Source organism: Pongo pygmaeus, chromosome 12 (genome assembly GCF_028885625.2).
Source record: "Pongo pygmaeus isolate AG05252 chromosome 12, NHGRI_mPonPyg2-v2.0_pri, whole genome shotgun sequence".
Lineage (NCBI taxonomy): Eukaryota > Metazoa > Chordata > Mammalia > Primates > Hominidae > Pongo > Pongo pygmaeus.
This window is the reverse complement of record NC_072385.2, coordinates 78,343,754-78,364,867: the sequence shown is the minus strand read 5'-3', so window position 1 is coordinate 78,364,867 and position 21,114 is coordinate 78,343,754. Positions and strand designations below refer to the sequence as shown.

At 39.1% G+C, this 21,114-nt stretch overlaps 1 protein-coding gene across 30 annotated transcripts in view; it reads right to left on the bottom strand.

The window, feature by feature from the left end:
- CLHC1 (clathrin heavy chain linker domain containing 1) overlaps nucleotides 1–21,114 on the bottom strand; it is a 62,128-nt gene that overhangs the window by 22,134 nt on the left and 18,880 nt on the right. For 12 of the 30 annotated variants that reach the window (XM_054473970.2, XM_054474008.2, XM_054473960.2 and 9 more), the window contains 5 exons: nucleotides 20,198–20,331; nucleotides 17,166–17,367; nucleotides 16,940–17,052; nucleotides 16,171–16,255; nucleotides 13,802–13,908 (listed from right to left, as the gene is read on the bottom strand). In XM_054473970.2, the coding sequence (XP_054329945.1) occupies nucleotides 13,802–13,908; nucleotides 16,171–16,255; nucleotides 16,940–17,052; nucleotides 17,166–17,367; nucleotides 20,198–20,331 (641 nt within the window). Of the gene's footprint in view, nucleotides 1–13,801; nucleotides 13,909–16,170; nucleotides 16,277–16,939; nucleotides 17,053–17,165; nucleotides 17,368–20,197; nucleotides 20,332–21,114 lie in introns of all 30 variants that reach the window. The other 18 variants (XM_063649372.1, XM_054474037.2, XM_063649369.1 and 15 more) reach the window with 4 other exon arrangements.

The window sequence follows — 21,114 nt, the reverse complement described above, 5'->3', positions numbered from 1 at the left end:
CTTCTGGCCTCAAATTGTATTTTTAAAAAGTAGGATCCAAGTATATGTTGCTTAGAAGAACTGATCTTATATATGAAGACACTAATAGATTAAAAGTTAGAGGACTGAAGAAGATAAACCATGCTAATACTAATCTAAAGAAAGAAGGAATCACTCTTCTGATTTCAAAACTTACTACTAAGCTACAGTAATCAAGATAGTATACTACTGGCATGGGGTGAACATCTAGAGCAATGGGATAGAACTGAAAGTCAAGAAATAAACTCTAAATATTTTTAGTCAATTGATTTTTGACAAAGAGGTCAAAATTCAATGGATACAAAGTATTTTCCCAACAAGGTGCTGGGAAAACCAGATTATCCTTAAGCAAAAGAATGAACCTGGACCCCTACCTCACATCATACACAAAAATTAACCAAAAGTAGATCATGTATCTGAATGTGTAAAACTCTTAGAAGAAAACAGGAGTAGATCTCTGTGATTTTTTTTTTTTGAGATGGAGTCTTACTCTGTCACCCAGGCTGGAGTGCAGTGGCACGATATCAGCTCACCGCAACCTCCGCCTTCCGGGTTCAAGCGATTCTCCTGCCTCAGCCTCCTGAGTAGCTGGGATTCCAGGTGCCCGCCACCACACCCGGCTAATTTTTGTATATTTAATAGAGACAGGGTTTCATCATTTGGGCTAGGCTAGTCTTGAACTCCTGACCTTGTGATCCACCTGCCTCAGCCTCCCAAAGTGCTGGGATTATAGGCGTGAGCCACCATGCCTGGACAGATCTCTATGATCTTAAGTTAGGCAAAGATTTCATAGCTACAACACAAAAGGCAAAGCCATAAAAGAGAAAATTCATAAGTGGAACTTATCAAAATTAAAAACTTTTAACTTCAAAAGAAACCAGTGAAACACTGTTTTTTAAATTAAAAAGAGTGAAAAGACAACCCACAGGTGGGAAAAAAATATCTGCAAATCAAGTATCAAATAGGGTTTTAATTCAGACTATACAAGGAACTCTTAAAACTCAAAAACACAAAAAACACAATTTACAAATGAGCAAAGGATAGACATTTCTCCAAAGAAGATATACAAATGGCCAAGAGACAAGTGAAAAGATGCCTAACATTATTAGTCATTATGGACATGTAAATAAAAACCACAATGAGATACCGCTTCACACTTATTAGAAAGTCTATAATCAAAAGATAGATAAAAACACATCCTGTATTACTAGCAGGAATGGAAAACGGTGCAACCAAACAGATTAGCAATTCCTCAAAGTGTTAATACAGAGCTACCATATAATTTAGCTTGTCAATTTCACTCCTAAGTCTCTACCTAAAAGAAATAAAAACATGTAACCACACAAAAACTTGTATACAAATGTTCATAGCAGCATTATTCATAATAGCCAAAAAGTGGGAAAAGCCCAATGACCATCAACTGATGACTGTATAGACAAAATGCAGTACATTCATACAATGGAATACTATTTAGCCATATAAAGAAATGATACATGCTACAGCATGAACAAACCTCAAAAACATTATGCTAAGTGAAAGAAACCTGTAACAAAAAGACCACATAGTGTATGATCCCATTTACATAAAAGGACCAAAACAGGTAAATCTATACTGACAGCAAATAGATGAGTGGTTGCCTGCAGTTTGGAGAGGAAGAAGAGACCAGGGAATGAGGAGTTAATGGGTACAAAGTTTATTTTTGTAATGATGAAAATGTTCTAAAATTAGGTTATGGTAATGGTTTTACAACTCTGTATTACAGTAAAATCATTAAATTTTGTGGCATTTTTCCCACAAAGGCAACATATTCATTATACTAATAGAAAAGAACAAAACTAACATAATCATCTTAATAAATGTAAAAAAAAAAGTATTTGACAAATCTAATATCCATTTCTGATCAAAATTCTCAGCAACCATGAATACAAGAGAATTTCTTCAACCTCATAAAGGGCATATATGAAAACCTATAGCTAATAATTAATAATGAAAAACTAAATGCTTTATCCCTAAGATCATGAACAAGGCAGGAATATCTCCTTTTATCACTTCTATTCAAAACCGTATTGGAGAATTTAGCCAGTACAATAAAGCAAGAAAAAAAAAAAGTCACCCAGATTTGAAAAAAAGTAAAACTGTCTTTATTAGCTGATGACATGATCACTTACACAGAACATCCTAAGAAAGCCACAAAAGAACTAACAAAGATTTAGCGAAGTCACAGGATACAAGACCAATATACAAAAGTCAACTGAATTTTTTTAAATCTCTTTTTTAAAAATAAAAACTGTATATCTGTATATATTTAAGGTCTACAATATGATGTTTGATATACATAGTGAAACGATTAATATGTCAAGCTAAATTAACATCCATTACCTCTGTGTGTGTGTGTGTGTGTGTGTGTGTGTGTGTGCATGTGTATTGAGAACACTTACACTCCACTCTCTTAGCAACTTTTTTTTTTTTCTTTTTTTTGGGGGATGGGGTAGCATTCTGTCACCAGTCTGGAGTACAGCGGTGTGATCATAGCTCACTGGAACCTCAAACTCCTGGGCTCAAGCAATCCTCCTGCCTCAGCTGACCAACTAGCTGGTACTACAGGTATGTGCCACCATGCCCAGCTATGCAATTTCGACTATGCAATATAGTATTATTAACTATAGTCAACATGCTGTACATTTATCCTACATAACTCAAACATTGTATCCTCTGAACAACATTTCCCTATTTCCCCCACCTACCCTGTCCTTAGTTACCACCATTCCACTCTCTGCTTCTATGAATTCGATTTTTTTGGATTCCACATATAAATGAGATCATGTACTATTTGTGTTTCTGTGCCTGGCTTAGTTCACTTAGTATAATGTGCTCCAGATTTATCCATGTTGTTGTATCTGATGAAAGAAATTAAAGAAGACAAATAAATGGAGAGATATGCCATGCTATGAACTGGAAGAATTAATATTGTTAAAATATCCAGGAAGGCAGAGCAAGATGGCTGAATAGAAGCCTCCACTGATTGTCCTCCCCACAGGAACAACAAATTTAACTGTCTACATGGCCGGGCATGGCGGCTCCCATCTGTAATCCCAGCACTTTCGGAGGCCAAGGCAGGCAGATCACTTGTGGTCAGGAATTCAAGACCAGCCTGGCCAACATGGTCAAACCCCATCTCCACTAAAAATACAAAAATTAGCCAGGCATGGTGGCGGGCACCTGTAATCCCAGCTACTGGGGAGGCTGAGGCAGGAGAATCACTTGAACCCGGGAGGCAGAGGATGCAGTGACCTGTTGCACCACTGCACTCCAGCCTGGGTGACAGAGTGAGACTCTGTCTCAAAAACAAACAAACAAACAAAAAACAAAAACAAAAAACTACCTACACAAAAAAGCACCTTCATAAGAACCAAAAGTCAGTTGTGTAACCACAGCACCTGATTATAGCTTCCTGTTACTGAAAGAGGCACTGAAGAGGGTAGAAAGACAGTATTGAATTGCCAACTCACCACTCCCCCATCCTTTGGCAGTGGCCATGTGCCATGGAGAACCTGTGCTTGGTGGAGGGAGAGTGCAGTGATTGTAGGACTTCGCATCGGAACTCAGTGCCACCCTTCCACAGTGGAAAGCAACATCAGGCAGAACTCAGCCAATTCTCATGCAGGAAGCACTTAGACCAGCCCTAGCCAGAAGAGAATCATCTATCCCAGCAGGTTGGAATTTGAGTTCTGGCAAGCCTCACCACCACAGGCTCAAGTGCTTTGGGGTCCTAAATAAACTTGAAAGGCAGTCTGCACTACAAGGACTGCAACTCCTAGGCAAGTACTAGTGCTGTGCTGGACTCACAGCCAGTGGACTTGGAGGGCATATTACCTAGTAAGAAATCAGATGATGTGGCCGAAGGAGTGTTTGTGCTACCACTCCCACAACCCAGAGAGTGCAGCTCACAACTGTGAAAAAGAGTCCTTCCTTCCACTTGAGGAGAGGAGATGGAAGAGTAAAGAGGACTTTGTCTTGCAATTTGGACACCAGCTCAGCCATAATAGGATAGGAAACCAGGCAGAGTCATGAGGCCCCTATTCCAGGCCCCCCAAGCTCCGGGACAACATTTCTAGACACACACTTGTCAGAAGGGAAGCCCCTGTCTTGAAAGGAAGGACCCAATCCTGGCAGGACTCATCACCTGCTGACTAAACAGCCCTTGGGCCCTGAATAATCAGCAGCAGTAGCCAGGTAGTACATGCTGTGGGTCTTGGGTAAGACTCTGAGATATGCTGGCTTCAGGTGTGACCCAGCACATTCCCAGCTGTAATGGCTATCAGCTGGGTGATCAGCTTCTTCTTGAGAAAAGTCGAAGAGTAAAAAAGACTGTCTTGCAGCTTAGGTACCAGCTTGGCCATAGTGAGGAAGAGCACCAAGCAGGCTCTTGGGGTCCCCAATTCCAGCACTTGGTTCTTGGATGGCATTTATGGACCTAGCCTGAACCAGAGGGGCGCCCACTGCCCTGAGGGGTGAGTTTCAGGCCTGGTAGCATTCACCACTAGCTGACTGAAGAGGCTTTGGGCCTTGAGTGAACATTGGTGGTAGCCTGGCAGTACTTCCTGTGGACCTGTGGCAGTGCTATCCGTAGGGAGAGACTCCTCTGCCTGCGGGAAGGAGAGGAAAAAATGGGAAGGACTTTGTCTTATGGTCTGGGTACAAGCTCAGCCATAATAGAATACAGTGCCAGGTAGATTCCTAAAGTTTCCAACTCTAAACCCTGGCTCCTGATGGTATCTCTGGAGCCACCCAGGCCTAGGGAACTCACTACCATGAAGGAAAAAAAACAAGCCTGGACGGCTTCACCATCTGTTGATTGTAGAGCCCTAGGGCCTTCAGCAAATGTAGGAGGTAGCCATGCAGTGGTTACAGTGGGCCTTGGACAAGACCCAGTGCTGTGCTGGCTTCAGGTCTGACCTACTATACTCCCAGAGCTGGTGACCACAGTGGTGCTTGTGTTCCACCCCTTCTCCAGCTCCAGGCAGCTCAGCACAGATTTGACGCAGTCTAGATCACAAGGACTGCAACTTGGAGAGACTCCATTTTAGGGGAGAAAGTAATGGAAAAGAACAAGAATTCTCTGGCAATACAGAGAATTCTTCTGGATCTTATCCAAAACCACAAAGGTGGTACCTCTAATGCAGATATGGTTGCAGTAACCAAAAACTTAGATCACAACACCCAAGTCTCCTTGAATATCTGGAAAGCCTTCTCAAAAAGGACAGGTTCAAACAAGCCCAGACTGTGAAGACTACAATAAATACCCAATTCTTCAATGCCCACACAGAGATAAACAGCCACAAGCATCAAGACCAACCAGGAAAACATGACCTCACCAAACAAACTAAATAAGGTAACAGGGCCAATCCTAGGAAGACAAAGATATGTGACCTTTCAGGCAGAGAAATCAAAATAGCTGTTTTGAGGAAACTCAACAAAATTTAAGATAACACAGAGTAGGAATCCAGAATCCCATCGGAGAAATTTAATTAAGAGATTGAAATAATTAGAGACAGGCATAAATTCTGGAGTTGAAAAATGCAACTGACGTGCTGAAGAATGCACCAAAGTCTCTTAGCAGCAGAATTAATCAAGCAGATTAGTGATCTTGAAGCCAGACTATCTGAAAATATACAGTGAGAGGAGACAAAAGAAAAGAGAATAAAAAAGAATAAGGCACACCTTCAAGATCTAGAAAATAACCTCAAAAGTGCAAATCAAGGAGTTATTGATCTTAAAGAGGAGGTAAAAAGACAGAGATGGGGTAGAAAGTTTATTCAAAGGGATACTTGGCTGGGTGCGGTGGCTCACGCCTGTAATCCCAACACTTTGGGAGGCTGAGGAGGGTGGATCACCAGAGGTCAGGAGTTTGAGACTGGCTGGGCCAACACGGCAAAACCATGTCTGTACTAAAAAATACAAAAATTAGCTGGGTATGGTGGCACATCTGTAGTTTCAGCTATTCAGGAGGCTGAGCCAGGAGAATCGCTTGAACCCAGGAGGCAGGGGTTGCAGTGAGCCGAGATCACACCACTGCACGTGAGCCTGGGTGACAGAGCATCACACCGTCTCAAAAAATCCAAAACAAACAAAAGGGATAATACCAGAGAACTTTCCAAACCTAGAGAAAGCTATCAATATTCAAGTACAAGAAGGTTATAGAACAGCAAGCAGATTTAACCCAAAGAAAACTCTCAAGGCATTTAATAATCAAACTCCCAAAGGTCAAGGATAAAGAAAAGATCCTAAAAGCAGCAAGAGAAAATAAATGACATACAATGGAGTTCCAATATGTCTGGCAGCAGACATTTTAGTGGAAACCTCACAGGCCAGGAGAGAGTGGCAGGACATGTTTAAAGTGTTGAAGAATAAAACATTTACCCTAGAATAATATATCTGGCAAAAAATATCCTTCAACACGAAGGAGAAATAAAGACTCTCCCAGACAAACAGCTGAGGGATTTCATCAACATCATACTTGTCCCTTAAGAAATGCTGAGGTGGCCAGGTGCAGTGGCTCATGCCTGTAATCCCAGCACTTTGGGAGACTGAGGCGGGAGGATTGCCTGAGCTCAGGAGTTCGCAACCAGCCTGGGCAACACAGTGAAACCCCATCTCTACTAAAATACAAAAAACTAGCTGGGTGTGGCAGTGTGCACCTGTAGTCCCATCTATTTGGTAGGCTGAGGCAGGAGACTTGCTTGAACCCAGGAGGTGGAGGTTGCAGTGAGCAGAGATCATGCCACTGCACTCCAGCCTGGACAACAGAGTGAGACTCCATCTCAAAAAACAAAAAACAAAAAACAAAAAAAAAAGAAAAGAAATGCTGAGGGGAGTACTCCAATCAGAAAGAAAAGGATATTAATGAACAATAAGAAATTAAAGGTACAAAACTCACTGGTAATAGTAAGTTCACACAAAAAAGACAGTATTATAACACTGTAATTGTGTGTAAATTACTCATATCTTAAGTAGAAAGGCTAAAAGATGAGCTGATCAAAAATAATTACTATAAAAACTTTTCAAGACATTGACAGTACAATAAGATATAGATAGAAACAACAAAAAATGAAAAAGCTAGGGGACAAAGTTAAAGTGTAGAATTTTTATTAGTTTTCTCTTTGCTTGTTAGTTTTTTGTTTCTTCATGCAATCAGTGTTGTCATCAGTTTATAATAATGGGTTATAAGATATTATTTGCGAGTCTCATGATAACCTCAAATCAAAAAGCATACAATGGACACTCAAAAAATAAAGAGCAAGAAATTCAAACATACCACCAGAGAAAATCATCTTCACTAAAAGAAAGACAGGAAGGAAGGAAAGAAGGAAGGAAGAGAAGACCATAAAACAACCACAAAATAACAAAATGACAGGAGTGAGTCCTTACTTAATATCAAGTGAATGTTAACAGACTAAACTTTCTAATCAAAAGACACAGAATGGGCCAGACACAGTGGCTCACACCTGTAATCTCAGCACTTTGGGAGGCCAAGGCAGAAGGATTACCTGAACCCAGGAGTTCAAGATCAGCCCAGGCAACATGGTGAGACCTTGTCTCCACAAAAATTTAAAAAATTAGCCAAGTGTAGTGGTGCATGCCTGTGATCCCAGCTACTTGACAGGGTGAGCGAGATGGTAGGATCACTTGAGCCCAGGAGGTTGAGACTGCAGTGTGCTGTGTTCATACCACTGCGCTAAAGCCTGGGTGACAGAAAAAGACTGTCTTAAAAAAAAAAAAAGAGTGGCTGAATAGATAAAAAAATAAGACCCAACGATCTGTTGCCTACAAGAAACACTTCATCTTTAAAGACACATACAGACTGAAAATAAAGGAATGGAAAAAGATATTCCATGCAAATGGAAACCAAAAAAGAGCAGCAGTAGACAAAATAGTTTTCAAGATAAAAACTATAAAAAGAGACAAAGAAAGTCATTATATAATGATAAAGGGGTCAATTCAACAAGAGGACATAACAATTATAAATATATATGCCCCTAACACTGGAGTACCCAGCTACATAAAGCAAATATTATTAGTGCTAAAGAGAGAAATAGACCCCAATACAATAATAGTTGGAGACTTCAACACCCTCACTTTCAGCATTGGACAGATCATCCAGGCAGAAAATCAACACAGAATCATCAGACTTAATCTGCACTATAGACAAAATGGATCTAATAGATATTTACAGAACGTATCACCCAACAGCTGAAAAATACATATTCTTCTTCTCAGTACATGGGTCATTCTCAAGGAAAGACCATATGTTAGGCCACAAAGCAAGTATTAAAACATTCAAAAAATTGAAATAATATCAAGCATCTTCTCTGATCACAGTGAAATAAAATTAGAACTCAACAATAAGAGGAATTTTGGAAACCATACAAATATGGAAACTAAACAATATGCTCCTGACTGACCATACACAGGTCAGTGAAGAGATTAAGAAGGAAATTTAAAGATTTCTTGAAACAAACAATAATGGAAACACAACATACCAAAACCTATAGGACAACAATGAAAGCAGTACTAAGAAAAAAGTTTATAGCTATAAGTGCTTACATCAAAAAAGAAGACAAACTTCAAATAAACACCCTAATGATGCATCTTAAAGAATTAGAAAAACAAGAGCAAACCAAACCCAAAGTTTTTAGAAGAAAAGAAACAATGAAGATCAGAGCAGAAATAAATGAAATTGAAATGAAGAAAACAATTATAAAAATCAATGAAGAGTTTTAAAAAAAAATTGACAAATCCTTAGCCAAACTAAGTAAGAAAAAAAGGGAGAAGACCTGAATAAATAAAATCAGAGATGAAAAAGGAGACATTACAACCAATACCACAGAAATTCAAAGGAGCCTTATAGGTTACTATGAGCAACTATATGCCAATAAATTGGAAAACCTAGAAGAAATGAATAAATTCTTAAGACACATACAACTCACCAATACTGAACCATGAAGAAATCCAAAACCTGAACAGACCAATAAGTAATGAGATTGAAGCTGTAATATAAGGTCTTCCTGAAAAGAAAAGCCCAGGACCTGATGGCTTCACTTCTGACTCTACCAAACATCTAAAAAAGAACTAATACGTATCCTACTCAAGCTATTCCAAAAAACAGAGGAAGAGGAAATACTTCTAAACTCATTCTACAAGTCTAGTATTACCCTGATACCAAAACCAGACAAAGACACATCAGAAAAGAAAACTACATGTCAATAATTCTGATAAACATTGATGCAAAAATCATCAACAAAATACTAGCAAACCCCAATAACACGTTAAAAAAATCATTCATCATAACCAAGTGGGATTTATCCTAGGGATGCAAGGATGGTTCAACATACAAAAATGAATCAATGTAATGTATCCTATATCAACAGAATGAAGGACAAAAACCATATGATGATTTCAAGAGATGCTGAAAAAGCATTTAATAAAATTCAACATTCTTCATGATAAAAACCAGAAAAATATCTGGGGATAGAAGGAATATACCTCAACTAATAAAAGCCATATATGACAGAACCACAGCTAGAATCATACTGAATGGGAGGAAACTGAAAGCCTTTCCTGTAAGATCAGGAACCCAACAAAGATGCCCACTTTCACCACTGGTATTCAACACAGTACTGGAAGTCCTAGTTAGAGCAATCAGACAAGAAAAAGAAATAAAGGGCATCCAAACTGGAAAGGAAGAAGTTAAATTATCTTTGTTTTCTGATGATGTAATCTTATATTTGAAAAAAAAAAAACAAAACCTAGCTGGGCGCAGTGGCTCATGCCTGTAATTCCAGCACTTTGGGAGGCCAAGGTGTGCGGATCACCTGAGGTCAGGAGTTCGAGATCAGCCTGATCAACATGGAGAAACCCTGTCCCTACTAAAAATACAAAAATTAGCCAGGCCTGGTGGCAGGTGCCTGTAATCCCAGGTACTCAGGAGGCTGAGGCAGGAGAATTGCTTGAACCCAGGAGGCGGAGGTTGCAGTGAGCTGAGATCGCGCCATAGCACTCCAGCCTGGGGTACAAGAGTGAGACCTGTCTCAAAACAAAAACAAAAACAAAAAAAAGTAAAAGAAAAAAATCTAGAGACTCCACCAAAAAACTATTAGAGGCCAAGCATGGTGGCTAACACCTGTAATCCCAACACTTTGGGAGGTCAAGGTGGGCTGATCACTTGAGGTCAGGAGTTCAAGACCAGACTGGCCAACATGGCAAAACTCCATCACTACTAATAGTACAAAAAAGTTAGCTGGGCATGGTGGTGCACGCCTGTTGTCCCAGCGACTTGGGAGGCTGAGGCAGGAGAATCACTTGAACCTGGGAGGCAGAGGTTGTAGTGAGCTGAGATTGCGCCACGGCACTCCAGCCTGGGTGACAGAGTGAGACTCAGTCTCAAAAAAAAAACCTATTAGAACTGATAAACTCAGTGAAGTTGAAAGATACAAAATCAACATATAAAAATCAGTGCATTTCTATATGCCAACAACAAACAATCTGAAAAAGAAATTTAAAAAAGTAATTCTGCTTATAATAGCCACAAATTAAATACCTAGAATTAACCAAAGCACTGAAACAGCTCTACAATTAAAACTATAAAACACTGATGAAAGAAACTGAAGAGGACACACAAAAAATGGAAGCATATGCCATGTTCATGGATTGAAAGAATCAGTATTGTTAAAATGTCTATACTACCCAAAGCAAACTACAGATTTAATGCAATCCCTATCAAAATACCATGAAATTCTTCACAGAAATAGAAGAAACAACTCCCAAATTTATATGGAACCACAAAAGACCCAGAATAGCCAAAAACCATCCTAAGCAAAAAGAACAAAACTGGAGGAATCACATTATCTAACTTCAAATTCTACTACAGAGCTACAGTAACCAAAACAGCATGGTAATGGAATAAAAACAGATGCACAGTCCAATGGAACAGAATAGAGAACCCAGAAACAAATGCACATACCTAAAGTGAACTCACTTTTGACAAAGGTGACAAGAACATATACTGGGGAAAAGACAGTCTCTTCAGTAAATGGTGCTGGGAAAACTGGATATCCATATGCAGAAAAATGAAACTAGGCCCCTATCTCTTGTCATAGAAAAAACCAAATCAAAATGGATTAAATATTTAAATCTAAGACCTCAAACTATGAAACCATTACAGGAAAACATTGGGGAAATTCTCCAGGACATTGGTCTCGGCAAAAATTTCTTGCATAATACCCCACAAGCACAGGCAATCAAAGAAAAAAATGGACAAATGGGATCACATCAAGGTAAAAAGCTTCTGCACAGAAAGGATACAATCAACAAAGTGAAGAGACAACCCACAGAATGGGAGAAAATATTTGCAAACTACCCATCTAACAAGGAGTTCATAACCAGAATACATAAGGAGCTCAAACAACTCCATAGGAAAAAAATCTAATCATCTGTTTAAAAATGGGCAAAAGACGGCCAGGTGCGGTGGTTCATGCCTGTAATCCCAACACTTTGGGAGGCCAAGGCGGGTGGATCACCTAAGGTCGGGAGTTCGAGACCAGCCTGACCAACATGATGAAACCCCATCTCTTCTAAAAATACAAAATTAGCTGGACATGGTGGTGCATGCTTGTAATCTCAGCTACTAAGGAGTTTGAGGCAGGAGAATCACTTGAACTTGGGAGGTGGAGGTTGCAGTGAGCCGAGATCGCACCATTGCATTCCAGCCTGGGCAACAAGAGGGAAACTCTGTCAAAAAAAGAAAAGGCAAAAGATTTGAATAGACATTTCTCAAAAGAGGACATACAAATGGCAACCAGGCATATGAAAAGGTGCTCCACATCATTGATCATTAGAGACATACAAACCAAAACTACAATGAGATATCATCTCAGCCCAGTTAAAACAGTAGCTTTTATCCAAGAGTCAGGCAATAAGAAATGCTGGCAAGAATGTGGAGAAAAGGGAACCCTTGTACACTGTTGGTGGGAATGTAAATTAGTACAACCACTATGGAAAACAGTTTGGAGGTTCCTCAAAAAACTAAAACTTGGGTTACCATATGATCCAGCAATCCTATGATTATACCATATGATCAACAATCCTATGATTAATGCAGTGCTATTCACAATAGCCAAGATTTGGAAGCAACCTAAGTGTCCATCAACAGACAAATGGAAAGAAAATGTGGTACATATAAGCAATAGAGTACTATTCAGTCATAAAAAAGAATGAGATCCTATCATTTGCAACAACATGGATGGAACTGGAGGTCATTATGTTAGGTGAAATAAGCCAGGCACTGAAAGACAAACTTCACATGTTCTCATTTGTTGGTGGAGTTAAAAATAAAAACAATTGAACTCATGAACATAGTAGAAGGATGGTTACCAGAGGCTATGAAGGGTAGTAGGGGAGTTGGGTGGGGGAGTTGGGGCTGTTTAATGGGTTAAAAAAAATAGTTAAATTGTTAAAATGGCCATACTGCCCAAAGCAGGGAGATCTACAAAGCAGGGAACTACAAAATCACAATGAGATACCATCTTACACCAATCAGAATGGCTATTAATAAAAAGTCAAAAGGCAACAGATGTTGGAGAGGATGTGGAGAAAAGGGAACGCTTTTACATTTTTGGTGGGAATGTAAATTAGTACAATCTTTATGGAATACAGTATGGAAATTTCTCAAAGAGCTAAAAATAGAACTACCATTCAATCCAGCAATCCCACTACTGGGTATCTACCCAAAGGAAAATAAACCATTATATGAAAAAGACACCTGCATTCATTATGTTTACCACAGCACTATTCACAATAGCAAAGTCAGAGAATCAACCTAAGTGTCCATCAAGGGATGACTGGATAAAGAAAATACACACACACATACACACACACACACACCCCCCCCACAGAATACTACTCAGCCATAAAATAAAACTGAACACCATTATCCTAAGTAAAATAAATTAGGGCGAGAGAACTAGGAAGTAGCAGGAAGAGAGGGATACTGAGGGGCATGAGGGAACTTTTCAGTGATAATCTCATGGGTGTATGCATATGTCAAAGCTTACCAAATTGGGCCGGGCATGGTGGTTCACGCCTGTAATTCCAGTACTTTGGGAGGCCAAAGCAGGTGGATCGCCTGAGGTTAGGAGTTTGAAACCAGTGTGGCCGACATGGTGAAACCCCGTCTCAACTAAAAATACAAAAAATTTAGCTGGGTGTGGTGGCAAACACCTGTAATCCCAGCTACTTGGGAGGCTGAAACGGGAGAATCGTTTGAACCTGGGAGGCAGAGGTGGCAGTGAGCCAAGACTGCACACTGCACTCCAGCCTGGACAACAAGAATGAAACTCTGTCTCAAAAAAAAAAAAAAAAAAAAACTTACCAAATTGTGTACTTTAATATGTACAATTTGTTGTATTATGTCAATTTACCACAAGGAAGCTGTGTTTTAAAAGGATGTGGAGCAAATTTGACAAAGTATTAACATTTATTAAATCTTGATAGTGAGTACATGGGTGTTAATGTTTCTCCATACTTTTCTGTATACTTAAAATCGTTCATAATGTAATTTAGAAAATCTAATCAAACCCCTAATGTTACTGCTAAGCAAACTGAGTAAATGGTAGAGATAGGGCTGGGGCCTAGACCTTTAGTCTCCCAGTTTAATGCTTTTTCTATTTTATGAGAGAAAAGGTAGTAAATTTGCATACATATATAAGGTTCAGAGAGAAATGCTTACCCTTAAATGTATTCATTGTACCAATGTTTCGAAGAATTCTTCTAGGACTGTTTGCTGCATAACAAGCTGCTTTTTCATATTCACCAAGTGAGATTAACTCATTAAATCTATAGCCATCACATTTTATAATGCATTATAATGACACAAAAAGAGAAAAAACTGATTAGAAATGTTTAATACAGACTAAATATAGTGGCATAACGATATAGAAAAACAAAAAGGAATTCTAATAAACTGTAACTAGAATCATTCACACTGTAAGATGTTCTTTGAAATCTTTCTCTAATACTCTGTTGGGTTTTTTTTAAGTCTCAGAATAAAACTCCCACCTGCTAGCTGACTTTGAACATGATCCTAAACTTTATTCCTATAGCACTTACAGCAAGCCATAGAGAATGGAAGAAATAACTTGAATTTATTATGAACTCAGATTTTTTTCCCTGCATATCATCTCCACATGAAAAAGTACTGGCATCAGAGGGAAGAAGGGCAATCTGCTTAGAAACATCGCCTAAAGGAAATATTAATTGAAGATAGAAGCCGCCAAATTGGGCCGGGCATGGTGGCTCTTGCCTGTAATCCCAGCACTTTGGGAGGCCGAGGATGGGGGATCACGAGGTCAGGAGATCGAGACCATCCTGGCTAACATGGTGAAACCCTGTCTCTACTAAAAATACAAAAAAAAAAAAAATTAGCTGGGCGTGGTGGCATGTGCCTGTAGTCCCAGCTGCTCAGGAGGCTGAAGCAGGAGAATCACTTGAGCCCGGGAGGCAGAGGTTGCAGTGAGCCAAGATTGTGCCACTGCACTCCAGCCTGGGCAACAGAGCGAGACTCCGTCTGAAAAAAAAAAAAAAAAAAAAAAAAAAGAAGCAGCCAAATTGGAGATCAAGAGGTGTCCTTGGGATTCAGAAGCCTATGTTGTTCTGCCACGCAACAGGCTCCCAATCAAAGATTAGCACAAGAAGGAAAGATAATAGTTAAGATAACTTAAGCCTCTACTCCTCTTCCTATGGCAAAAGGTCTTCAAATCAGTCCTTACCTCACAATTAATAAAACTATGATAAACAGAAGTTACATAGTGTTGCAAATGAATGTGGAGCCCCAGGCAGAAAACCCACTAAAGTAATATTAAGCAAAATACATAAAACTTTCAATCTCAACAAGGGTTTTTCTCTCATATCAAACTGTCAGACTTAGAGAAGCATTACAGTGTAGGGAAATAACATGAGCTTTTGTGTTCTGCCCAAAATTATATTTACCCCCTTCTTTTTACCATACCAACAATCCAATTAACAGCTGAAAACTGTTTAACATATAAAGACCAGGAATATTACATATGTTCATTACAGATAAGCATCATAGCCTACGAATTAACCTCTTAAAGAATATAGTCTTACTATGTATTAAAAATGTTTAAAAATGCACGTGCATGTTAAACACCAGGGGAGCAGCTGTGAGGGGAAAAAAGCAGGGAAAAGGAATTGAAGATAGGAGGAATGATATACAGTGGGACGTCAACTGTAACAAACTTCTACAAAAAGAGCTGAAGTAAATAAGGCAAAATGTTAATTTCTTGCTAAGTTGGTACACAGAATAACATTTTGTTAATGTTATTCTCTATATTTTTTATGTATACTTAAAATATTTGATGAAAGTAATATTTGATAAAAAGTAAACAAAGTAAAAAAGAATATAGTCTTAAATCTCTTTAATCTTCTATTATATACTATATATAATAACTTAAGTATTAGGGAGAAATATGCCTCCTTAATAAGTCATGGGATAGAAATAATGAGAAAGAAAGGACTGAATTGGCTAGAATAATCTGAATCAAGAAGACATTCTCAAAAACATTTTGTAACATCAGGTTGATAGCTAGGAAATGTAAGAAAAATACAAGCTGGGTTTCCCTTATCCTAAATGCATGGGACCAGAAGTGTTTTGGATTTCAGATTTTTTCATATTTTAGAATATATGCATATACATAATGAGATATCTTGGGGATGGGATCCAAGTCTAAATACAAAATTTATATTTCATATATACCATATACACATAGCCTGAAGGCAATTTTATATAATACTTCTAATAATTTTGTGCATGAAACAAAATTTGTGTACATATTGATCCATCAGAAAACAGAGGTATCACTATCTCAAGTCAGTGCTCAAAATTTTTCAGATTTTGGAACATTTCAGATTTCAAATTTTTGGATTAGGAATGCTTAACCTGTATAAATAAAACATATCAACATTATAATCCTCTTATCTCCTCTGAAAAATCTCCTAGATTCCCAATATGGTATGTTATTCACAAAGAATCTATGAAAAAATATAACTCTGAAAAATTAAAGCTTTTAAAATATTTGCCTTTCAATGTAGTGAAGCATAATTTCAGCTTCTTTTGCCCTGCGTGGATCATCTTCCATTAGTTCTTCAACAATGCCTTGGTCACCTGTAAATATTGAAAGTACCACTGGAAGATATTTAAGGTTACTTATCAATAGAAAACAATAAACATACATGTGTTTAATACCAACAACTTATTGCTATGGCTCCTAACAGCAGCAACCTCTTCCTAAATTTAGTGGCCTCCCCGTCCGTTTCCTTTTTTTTTTTTTTTTTTTTGAGACGGAGTCTGGCTCTGTCACCCAGGCTGGAGTGCAGTGGCCTGATCTTGGCTCACTGCAAGCTCCGCCTCCTGGGTTCACACCATTCTCCTGCCTCAGCCTCCCGAGTAGCTGGGACTACAGGTGCCCGCAACCACACCCGGCTAATTTTTTGTATTTTTTTTAGTAGAGACGGGGTTTCGCCGTGTTAGCCAGGATGGTCTCGATCTCCTGACCTCGTGATCTGCCCGTCTCGGCCTCCCAAAGTGCTGGGATTACAGGCATGAGCCACCATGCCCGGCCTCCTCTTTATTTTGATGTACATTTTCAGGCATTCTGTCTTTGGCTCACCAAGTCTATTCTTTACTAATTACCTGTTAGCTGTTGAAGGAAGAAATCCATAGGGTAACAGAGAACTAGCTGAAGTATGATTTTGCTTTATTTAAACTCAGCCTAAGAAAACCCCATTCTAACTTGCTAGCGAAAAAAATGTCTTCCATTATTGGTACTAATTTAAAAATATAATCTACCTTGTAAATATTTGGTTTTCTGAATTTGCTCCACAAAGTCCTGAAATGGGCTGCTCATATCAGATTTTACCCATGAAGTAAGTGCCTGTGAAATTATCTGCAGTCTTTGATGACTAAAAAGATAAAAAACGTCAATAACACACTGAGCCTAAAATCAAATGGTGGAATGTAAGAATAAACACAAATAAAACTCCAAACTTTAAAAACATATAATCAACTTCCATACCAAAACTGTAATTTTTTGTTCAGATTTTCAGCTACATCTCGCCGTTTTAATAACACAATCATTTCTTCATCTAAATCAGCCTTCCTCTGAGCTGGCACATATTTTATCAACATAGCTTGTTTAATTTCTGCATATTTATCTTCAAGATGTTTCATGTATTTAGTGAGAGCATCTAGATTCATGGATTCTTGAAGAGTCATGCCTATGGGGAAAGGGAACAAATCAAACAAGCCAAGCCATGTGTGGGACACTTGTGCTCAAAGAACAAGTCTTAGAAAGACAGTTCACTATGTTAAGAAACAATTTAGAAATGACAGTATGCACTTATAGCTTACTGAACATAAGTAAAATTAGCATAAACTTGTGAATGGCTAGCAGGTTATTTATTTATTTATTTATTCATTTATTTATTTTATAGAGACAGGGTCTTGCTATGTTGCCCAGGCTAGTCTTAAAACTCCTGGGCTCAAGCAATCTGCCCACTTCAGCCTCCCAAAGTGCTGGGATTACAGGCGTGAGCCACTGTGCCAAGCCAGGCTAGCAGTTTTATTTTATTTTATTTTATTTTTATTTTTATTTTTTTTGAGATGGAGTCTCACTCTGTCGCCCAGGCTGGAGTGCAGTGGTGCAATCTCGGCTCACTGCAACCTCTGCCTCCCAGGTTCAAGCAATTCTCCTGCCTCAACTTCCGAGTAGCTGGGACTATAGGCGCCTGCCACCATGCCCGGCTAGTTTTTGTACTTTTAGTAGAGACAGGGTTTCACCATGTTGGCCAGGCTGGTCTTGAACTCCTGACCTCAGGTGATTCACTTGCCTCGGCCTCTCAAAGTGCTGGGATTACAGGCGTGAGCCACCACACCCAGCCTCAGGCTAGCAGTTTTAAAGATTATCAGTGAAGACTTGGTGAAGACTGAGAACACACAAACCTTAGCATCTGAAAAAATTTTTTTTAGTGATTTCATTAACACACCTTGAAGACCCCTAAGTATCACTGTTACTCGGTAACGCCAAGAGCTTCTGGCTAACAATTCAGGATTTGTCAACAGATTTCTCTCTAAACAAATCTCTCATTACCCTATTATAGCTAACCCCAGAGTAATCAGTTTATTATTCTCAACACAAAATATAAATGCCTGCCAAATCTTCAGTCCTCTCTCTCACTGTCCCCTCTACTTATTATTCATAACTCTCTCTTTCTCTTCAAATGCCTTTAAAAAATATGTATATATATATATAGAGAGAGAGAGAGAGAGAGGCTCTCACAGGGTCTGCTCAGGCTTGTCTCAAACTCCTGGACTCAAGAGATCCTCTCAGTTCAGCATCCCAAAGTGCTAGGATTATAGGCATGAGCCACTGTGCCCAGCCCTAAATAATCTTCCTTTCTCATCTGGGCCAATTGTTGACTTTAGCACATATCACAAAATACTCCTCCTCCAAAAACTTACCTGGATTGATTCTACTTGATTTTAACCAGTCCCTTACCCAGAATTTTCTCAGCACTTAGTCCCAATTTGTCAGTTATATGTATCTTATTTGTCATTTGCTAGTCACAATTTTATATTTGAAAGTGAATCTAGGCCGGGCGCAGTGGCTCACGCCTATAATCCCAGCACTTTGGGAGGCCGAGACGGGCAGATCACGAGGTCAGATCGAGACCATCCTAGCTAACACAGTGAAACCCCGTCTCTCCTAAAAATACAAAAAAATTAGCCGGGCGTGGTGGCAGGCGCCTGTAGTCCCAGCTACTCAGGAGGCTGAGGCAGGAGAATGGTGTGAACCCGGGAGGCGGAGCTTGCAGTGAGCCAAGATCGGGCCACTACACTCCAGCCTGGGTGACAGAGCGAGACTGTCTCCAAAAAAAAAAAAAAAAAAAGAAAGTGAATCTAGTCCCTACTTTTATGAAACACAAGATGATTATCACAAGATGATTATTCAACCTCATTTGAAATCCTCTAGTATAGAATAGCTCATTACTTCAAGACACAGCTTCTTCCACCAAGACCAAATCTGGCTTCCTAAAATTTCTACCTATTAATCCCGCCTCAGAATAAACACTAGCCAAAATCTTTAAAAGTTTGGAATACTATTATCTATTCTCAAAGTCTTTCTTTTTTCCAGGATGGATATCTGTAATTCCTCTATCCACTCATCGTAAAAACCTCTCCATATCCTAGATGAATTCCAGGATATACTACAATTTCTTAAAATGTGGTAACAGTATTATGCTGAAGATGTGGAAGCAGTGAATGCTGACATCGACATGAATCAACAATATCCACCAAAACTTAATACGCTACAGATTTCCTTATATTATACCAGTGGTTCTCAAACTTTAGAATGCATCAAAAAAACCTGAAGCGGCCTGGCACAGTGGCTCATGCCTTTAATCCCAGCACTTTGGGAGGCTGAGGCGGGTGGATCGCTCGAGCCCAGGAGTTTGAGACCAGCATGGACAACATGATGAAACCTCGCCTCTACTAAAAACACAAAAATTACCTGGGCATAGTGGCACGCGCCTGTAATCCCAGCTACTTGGGAGGCCAAGGCACGAGAATCGCTTGAACCCTGGAGAGGTTCAAAGTTGCTGTGGGCCGAGATCACTCCACTGCACGCCCAGCCTGGGTGACGGAGAGAGACTAGGTCTCAAAAAAGAAAAGAAAAACCTGAAGGTCTTGTTAAGACACTGCTGAACTCCACCCACTGAGTTTCTGACACAGTTAAGTCTCTGATCTGATGGGGACCATGAATTTGCATTTCTAAGAGGTCTTTAGGTGATGCTGATGTTGATACAGGAAACCACACTTCAGGAGCCACTGCATTACACTTTATATAACCCAGCTGACTGAAACTCAATCTTTTAGAGTTCGTTTTTCCATTCCCTTGAATCTACCTAGAGTCCTGACTAAAATTACGTGTACAACACACACGTGCAAGATGCACATACATCAGCACATTTATATTAATGTGTGGCTTAGGTAAAAAATTGGAAATAATCAGGATTTCTCTCAAATATTTTAAACAAAATACAATACCTGGAATAGGTTTTGAAGGATCTTTGGAGAAAGTACAATATTTTACTTCTTTTGTGTCATACTCTGCCCTACACTGCTTGATTTGATCTATTTGAGATTGAATCTTCGAGGAATTACTTTCGATAATCCTCATTCTGGAAAACAGAAAGGCTTTATTATGTCTTTCGACTAACTTAATTCTTGAACCACAAAACCTAAAGTAAAACAGGTTAAATCATTACTTTATTTTGAACCATTATGGACTAGGTGAAATGCCCTGAAAAAAGTTATCTAGCCTCACAAATGAGGAATAATTTTCTTTCTGAGCATCAGTGAAATCTCACACTATGATCCAGAACCCTATTGGAAATTCATAAGTGCTAATCACAATAATATGGCCACAAACTATTCTCTTTAGTAGAAAATTACTTTTGTAATTTAAAAAATATTTTGGTAAGTAATTATATTAGTTTCCTGTGGCAACTGTAACAAATCACCACTAACCTGGTGACTACAAACAACAGAAATTTATTCTCTTATAATTCTGGAAGCCATCAATTCAAAATCAGTATCACCGGACCAAAATCAAGTGTTGGCAGAGCCGTGCTTCCTTCAGAATCTGTTCCTTGCCTTTTCCAGCCTTGGGACTGCAGGCATTCTGACTTCATCACTTCAGTCTCTGCCTCTATGGTCATACCGCCTTCTCCTCTGCCTATGGCAAAGCTCCTGTTTCCCTCTTATTAGGACATTTATGATCATATTTAGGGCTTACTTTTATAACTTCCCTATCTCAAAATCTTTAATCACATCTGCAAAGACCCTTTTTCCAAATATGGTTAACATTTAGGCGTTCTAGAGAGTAGAACCTGATGTCTTTGAGAAACTTTATTGAGCCTACTACAGTAATTTTGATCCTAGAGCTAGAGGAAGGACAGCAC